This window comes from Semicossyphus pulcher, unplaced genomic scaffold (genome assembly GCF_022749685.1).
Source record: "Semicossyphus pulcher isolate SPU_LCO1_2020_fin unplaced genomic scaffold, fSemPul1.0.p SCAF_12, whole genome shotgun sequence".
Lineage (NCBI taxonomy): Eukaryota > Metazoa > Chordata > Actinopteri > Labriformes > Labridae > Semicossyphus > Semicossyphus pulcher.
The window spans coordinates 5,272,428-5,280,000 of NW_027211626.1; the positions used below are offsets into that span (position 1 = coordinate 5,272,428).

Here is a 7,573-nt window from a genome sequence, read left to right on the forward strand (position 1 = left end):
AACAGTTCGCGTGGAGCGCAAAAGCAGGCGGAACGTAATCTGCTATAATGACATCCCGGCTCCCGTCAGCGGCTACCTGACGATGCATTCTACATATAAAATTCAACTTGAGACAAATTCCCTTGATGCTGTGTCACGAAAAGCCGTTCAGATTTCCCCGACTTCCTCGAATGCATCAGGACAGATCGATCCTACCTCCGTTCAACAAACGAGCATTTTAAAAGTAGATTTCTTCTCCTCTTGCGCACAGACCTGACAAAGCTTCATTTTGACTTTTTACTAATCTGCATCATGATGTTGAAATTTTGAAAAAGCTAAGAGCCGTTAAAGTAAATCACAAGACAACAGTTTCTTTTTCTGTAAACAATGCAGCACGTGGAAAAGGAAGTCTTGACAGGAAGTCAATTATCGCTAACCACCAGCTACACGCCCGGCTGGTTCACCGTTGTCCCCAGAGGCTATATCGTCCTCAGACTATCGCCGATGGGATCCGAGACCACTCCCAGTCAAACCCATTATCAGACGGCTTTCAGAAACTTAAATGACAATATTTCAAATTTGCGTCAAAAACTCCTTTTTAATACTTTGAGATGCATTGGTATGTACATATGAGCCTACATTACAAGTAAGAAGGCTATTTCTGGATTTGGGTTTCCAGTTGGTTGAAGTCAAAATGGCTTCGTTGAGAAAAGAATCAAATTATGGCGATATATAACTGACACGCAACTTTAATACAAAACACGCCAGATGCAGTGACTTTCAAAGATTCAACACAAGTCAGAATACAGACCCTTAATCCTCATAGAAAAGACAAACAAACATTTATTTCTACACGTTTAAAAGCAAAAATCAGATCAGGCGTCTTGAAAGAAAGAGTCCAGGTCCTCCGTCATATCGGCCAAATCTTGGGAGGTGTTCGCTGCCGCCTCTCGAGCTGCACTGGATCCTTTGGCTGCAGATTTGTCCTGCGACCTCTGAGGGGTGTCCGTCTCTCGCTTGATGTCCTTGCCTCCGCCCAGAACTCTCTGGCTCTCTATGAAGTACTGGTTGGGGTGATTGAGTGAGAAATTGGCGTCCTCAATCTGCCCAAAAAGAAAGAATATACAAGTTAGGAATAGTTGTAGGGAGGGGTTTGGGAAAATACAAATGATTTACTAATTTCTTTACAACAATGAGGAGGGCCCCTAGTGACGAGCGTCAGCCAATGACGTTGCATTGTTGTGGTCTCATGCTGGACAAAGTCTAGTGTGTGCATTTTCATGCAATTTATGAAAAGGTAGTTGCGTCTAAAGGGGGCAACACCAGCAACTACACGAAGAACATACAAGTTGGACATTCTATAAATCCAAAGCAGTGCAGCAGTGTCTGATGCTAACGCTGTTGCTAGCATTAATGCTAGTCGACCTCAGTGCAGCCTCCGAGTCGCGGTTGCCCGATGGGATTAGCCAAACTAAAAGTGCAATTAAAACACATGCTTCTTGTAAATAAGCTTGTAGTTATTCAGTGACTGCTGTTAGCTAGCTTCTCAGGCAGCAGCTGCAGCTTCTTTTGCAGTGGGTCAGCTGAAGTCACCCAAGTTAAACCCATGTCTTTATTTTATTGCTTCAAATTGTGGTAGTATCGATAACTATCAGTTTTGATACTGGTATCGATAAAATCCCTCCTGGTAAGAGAGGTCAGGCTTTATGTATCTTCATGCTAAGCTACGTTATACCAAGATAAGCTAAGCCTCCCCTGGCTTTAGCTTCATACTTGGTGTGCAGATATGAAATTCAATACATCATTTCCTTGAACTCTCATAAAAAGCCATTAAGTGTAATTAAGCAGACGTATCGCAACTAACAAAACCTGTCATGGCCACAAATGATAATGTCTGTGCTCACTCTAAGGCAGGGGTCTCAAACTCAATCAGACAGGGCCGAAATTAAAAACAGGGTCTAAGACGAGGGCCGAACGGGGTCAACGGACACAAATAAACCACGTTTTTATCAGAGGCATTATGACAAATTATTCATACAGAAACATAAACTTTACTGCTCCAAAGACATCTTATGGAATTCAGAACAAACAAAGGGTATCAAAAAAAAGATCTAATTTAAAATAAGACACATCAGCATCATTCATTTGTTTATGTCTCCTTCTCTATCAACAGTTTTTCACAAAAGTTATTTCCAAAAAAGTTTAATCACAGGCATCAAAAAGAGACAGAAAACTATATTGTTCTAAAGAAAATCTTAAATATTCTGTTTTATTCACAACACCATCAAGAAAATAAGACTAATATTTCACATCTGGGGAAATGTGCAAATAAATTCCAACCATTCCACCGCAGTCTACCTGTGATCACAGGAAAAGGTGCAAAAAGAACTATATTTAAGTGCCTCTGCTCTTATGCTCGTTTGTCTGAGTCAGGTGCTTGGCATCTTTTCTTGGCTGCAGGTTCATGAATGTTCGGGGTCAGGGTCTGAGCTGTGGGCACTCTCAGGATTGAGGGTGTGCATCAGTTGCTTACACAGGAAGGTGCTTCCAAACATGCAGAGCATTCGATCAGCTAGTAGGCGGAGTTGGGGCATCGTTTCAGAGTTCAATCAGCTCCATTTGTTTCCACGGCAGCTACAAACGGATTACTGAGCACTTCAAATGAAAATGTCTGCGCTCCAAAGTCGGCAAATAGCTGTTTGTCTGGCAGCATGAAAAGTGACCCAAGTTTCCTGGCTTGGCTTGTTGTTGTGACCTGTGACCTGTGATCACACGGTCCTGTTCCTGAAGCTCGAGGTTTAGCGCAGTGAGATGCTTCGTTACGTCGCACAGAAATGCCATCTCACACAGCCGGTGCTCACACGTCTTGATTAGCGCGCCCGCTGATGCAGTGCATTCTGGGTTTTGTAGTATCAGCGGTGTGCGTGCTGAATACTGGCGGGTCAGTTATGATAGACATGATATTGTCCCTCGGGCCTCGAGTTTGAGACCCCTGCTCGAAGGATCACCTCCTTAAAAACATGTCAAATGCTATTTATTATACGGTGACCTTTTTTAGTTTGCTGGTGATCTGAGTTGTAAGCGCAGTCGTACTATTTTCAAAAACAATCAGAGCTGTGTGCTGTGGTGTTCCAACTGTTTTGGTGTGTCACACCGCTTCATTACTGTGAAGGAAGTCCTTGGATTTTGATGAAACGATCTAACTTTTAAACAGTGTGCCAAACCCAGCTGGATATTACGCCTTTAAAGTCACAAGCAAACAGAGTTAAAGACCATGATTTGTTTTCAATCACCGTTTTTTTTTCACAACCAGGACCTTAAGTGTGACCGGAAGGGATGATGACTCAAGCAGCCAAACTAAAACAGCTTAAAATAATAACTATCCGCAGGGACAACCTAGCTCTGAATGCTTTACTAAACCTACAAGACAGCCAGCTAATGATGCTGCTGACAGTTCTGGATCTATTCCAAGTTTTAATGCTTAACATGTAAGTAACCCTGCTTCTCTGACACAGGTACCCCCAGTTAGTCCCCGCTTCAAATTAAATCTGAGCTTACATTGTGCGTCAGCTCAAAGTACTTCTGGCAGGCCAGCTGATAGTGCATCCCTTTCACCAGCTCCAGGATCTGCAAAGGAAGACAAAGGATAGAAAGAGAGAAGGTTACTTTAGATGCTGACATCTCACATTAACAGATGATGTTTTCAATATTTGGTCTTGTTGCACCTCCAACAAACTTGTTTTAAACAGCTTTCGGTCTGCTACCTGCAAAAACACCCCTAATTAATCATCAAGACACCAGCGAATGCATCCCTCCCAAAATCTTTGCAAAAGTAATGAAAACAGATCACAGCCTTATTTGGACTCATTTGAATATTCATGCCCTGAGTCAACACTTTATAGAACAACCGCTGGCAAAGATTACACCTTCATGTCTTCTGGCACATCTCAATTTCCTGTTTTTTTTTCTCTCTGGATTTTTGAAGCTCAGTAAAGTTGAAAAGTGAGGACGTGAGCAGATATTCTAAAGCCTTGGATTTGGTCGGGTCACATCAGCGCTCACGCTCGTACTTAAACCACTGTAGTGTCAGCGTGACGGCATACAGACAGTGTCTGACCCCCTGAAAAATAAATCCAAGGTCTTCCGCAGTCTCTAAGAGAGGAAGAGTCTGGAGGAACCTGGGTGTTTGGCTGCTTCATTATTTTCCATATTCCTGAAGGCTGCCTCCAGCGTGTCACTGCCACAAGCGCGCTCCACACCGGGGATGGTATTAGTTTTGTGATGAGCTGTTCTCAGTTTTTGCCACATGCTGCAGTTTTTAATATTTTGTATAATGGGATTCAGGAACATTTGCAAAATGCACACAAAAGACTGACAATTAAGGGGAAAACACTCGCAGTGCTGTGAGTATTATTTCTTTTTCCTCTCATGCAAATACGGCATTGTTACGATATAACTGCTTCTCTTTCTGTGTGTGTGCTTTACTCTGGAAGGTTTTCAGGGGACAAACAAACACGTTTCAAACATTGGACTGGAAGTTGATAATTACAGCCTCAGCTATCTTTATATCTTAGATAAATATTGTATTAGATTCTAGAGTAGTTCTACTCTTGTGTAGTGCTAATTAGAAAATGTTTGACATTAGCATTCGTCTCAAAAAAATATACAAGCACAGCCTCAAAGCCACAATACACACTGGACTTACACAGTATACCATCTGCTTACATTGCACTGTTTTTAATTTAATACTGTTGGATATTTGCACTCATCATTTTGCACAAACCTGCACATCTGCACAGCTCTTTTTTATGTTCTTGTACATTCTTTTTTTATTGTTCTGCACCTAAACACCAAGTCAAATTCCTTGTATGTGAAAACCTGCTTGGCAATAAACCTGATTCTGAAAGAGTCTCAAACATGGCTGTCGACTATTAGTCTTGTTAGTCTGTCACCTGTATGACAAAGCTGTTGTCGGCACAGTGTCTCTCTGTGCAGATGTTCACCCTAAGAAGTAGGGCTGTCAACGAATATTCTAAATTTGAATATGTACCCGAACTGGAGTGAAAAAACGGATATTCAGTTATTAAAATGAAAATTTGATGTGAAAAAAATCAGCACTATCGCGTCTGTCTCACGAGCTCTTGCGTTCACTCTCTTGGTTACGGAGCATCTTTGAATTCACACGTCACTTAACACTATGATGCATTAATTAAATAACTGGCTGAAACGAGTTAATACAACAACCGTGTGGTGATAAATATATCTTTTGCATGTATGGGCTGCACGGTGGTGCAGTGGTTAGTGCTGTCGCCTCACAGCCTAGAAGGTTCCTGGTTCAAACCCCGGTTCGGACAAAGGGGGGCCTCCCCGTGCATGCGTGGATTCTCTCCAGGTGCTCCGGCTTCCTCCCACAGGCCAAAGACATGCTTGTTAGGTTCACTGGTGACTCTAAATTGCCAGAGCGTGAAAGGTTGTCTGTCTCTATGTGTCAGCCCTGTGATTGACTAGCGATCAGTCCAGGGTGTACCCCGCCTCTCGATCAATGACAGCTGGGATAGGCTCCAGGCCCGTGGCCCTGAACAGGATAAGGGGTATAGATAATGGATGGATTGATCTTTGCACGTAAGTTTGTCTTTCGCTGTATCGGTATCGCCTCTTGTGGACACATTGCGCAAAAATCAAACCTGTGTGTTTTTTTGGCCAATTTTGACAGCACTACTAAGACATGAATCACAGGTTGGGGTTATCACCCTCTCTGCAGAGGTCAGTGTTAGCTCTGTGCTGCCACCAATTTAGAATTGACTGTACTGTATGCTTTACAGGAATCGTTAAGATCAACGGCTCTCAGCCACTGAGGGCCTGGATCGTGGTACTTACCACTTTCTGGAGACATTTAAAAGAAAGTTATAAACACACTGACAAAATCTATTTACATTTGCTGAGTTTCATGTGATCAGGGTAGAACTGTAAAACAAAATGTCCCCATAGCAGTAGTTAAGGTTTGCTATAGGGCTCTATGGCATTTTAGAGAACTACAGGTACAGGAGACAGGACACCACCCACCTGACTGATTCCACTGGGAGACACCTTGTAGAACTGCAGCTTCTGCTTCAGCAGCTCTGGGTCACTGTGACGGAAGGGACATCCTAAAACATACAATTAAAATGCATTTCAATATATTCATATATCAGATAAATTGAATGGAGAACTGTCATCACTGAAATCCCTGAATAATGTCCACACTCAGTTGTGTCTCTATCCCCAGGCCTTGTACTTTAACTGTAAACCCTGATGATGACAGCTCAGCGGCTCATCACGTGGGTAATGGCTTCTTTCAAACAGTCGTCGACTCACCATGATGGTCTCCTTGGCTGGGCGCGTTTGATAAAATCACCTTCATGCAACTGTAGGGGGTGTAGTCTGCTCGCTTGCCTTCTTTGCCAAACATGTGGCGGATGCCGTAGGCATATGCTTTGTCAAACTACAGAGAGAGAGAGGGAAGAGGGGTGAGAGGAGGACAAGGCATTAGTGAGGATGAAGGTGTACGTGGGACAAGGTTGGGGTGAAAAGAGACATCGTCATACATCATGTCAGTTTTGACAGGGTGTTTTCCTCCATGAAATATAGCGCTATTAGAGAGAACCTGCTGTAGACGTGTCGCCACACTCGACAGGGCTGAATTATGGATACCGTAACCTGGACATCTTCCCCCTCATTACTTTTGCCCCTTGTCCTGCAGAGAGCTCTGATACACACTAAGTTTTACATCAAATATTAAATGTAGGAATTCCAAATATGATGTTCCAGTATTCACAGCAATGTGATGTAGCACTTCAATATTATTCATTGCAGTTCTAGTTTAGATGTACATGTAAGAGATGTACGGTAATATGAGCTTGTATAGAGCTTTGACTGTTTGGCCACTGATAGAAAATAAAGTGAATTTATTAAAGCAAACTGTACAGCTGAGCTACATTTGGTATTTCCATTATATACTTACTACTGTACAACATTTTACAGGGATATATTGATCACTCTACTACATTTATTTAAAGCTATAGTTACTTATTAGAAACAAGCAGAGTATAATTTGGGTCCCTTGTCACATATCAGATGTACGAGTTGTTAGCAGTTCCACCAAAGAGACATTACACCTTTAAACCTGTCTAAAGATTTTACTTAATTATTCAACGTCAAAACAAGTAGAAAAAATCCAATATTCCTAATTTGCAAATGGAAATGTCGCAATACATCGCAATGGACGATGATATAAGCCGGTCTCTTCAGAAAAGTAATGGGTGCAGGTGTATAACTGTCAGTGTTGCGCCTGAAGTGTGGATGTTTACATTAGCAAAGCGCAATCTAACACCATTGTAACTCAACAGTTTAAAACACTTCAGGGCATGAAGGAGAACGATGTCCTCTGGTCCCCACCGTGAACGGCACTTTGTCACTTCCATGATATCGTATTTTCTTTACTTCGTTGTCTCTTCTACAAACCGTCATAAACAGCTGATCCGACAGCGCACGCTGCCTGCGTAGTAACACGTATGTGTTGCGGTCCACACAAAGTAGTGCCAAATAATGAGACGTT

General features: G+C 42.4%; 1 protein-coding gene across 1 annotated transcript in view; it reads right to left on the bottom strand.

The window, feature by feature from the left end:
- Nucleotides 1–568: 568 nt before the first annotated feature.
- prim2 (DNA primase subunit 2) overlaps nucleotides 569–7,573 on the bottom strand; it is a 31,780-nt gene continuing 24,775 nt past the window's right edge. The window contains exons 11-14 of the mRNA XM_069659023.1: nucleotides 6,334–6,460; nucleotides 6,043–6,125; nucleotides 3,538–3,606; nucleotides 569–1,082 (exon numbers count right to left, since the gene is read on the bottom strand). Coding sequence (XP_069515124.1) covers nucleotides 855–1,082; nucleotides 3,538–3,606; nucleotides 6,043–6,125; nucleotides 6,334–6,460 — 507 coding nt within the window. The 3' untranslated portion in view covers nucleotides 569–854. The remainder of the gene's footprint in view (nucleotides 1,083–3,537; nucleotides 3,607–6,042; nucleotides 6,126–6,333; nucleotides 6,461–7,573) is intronic.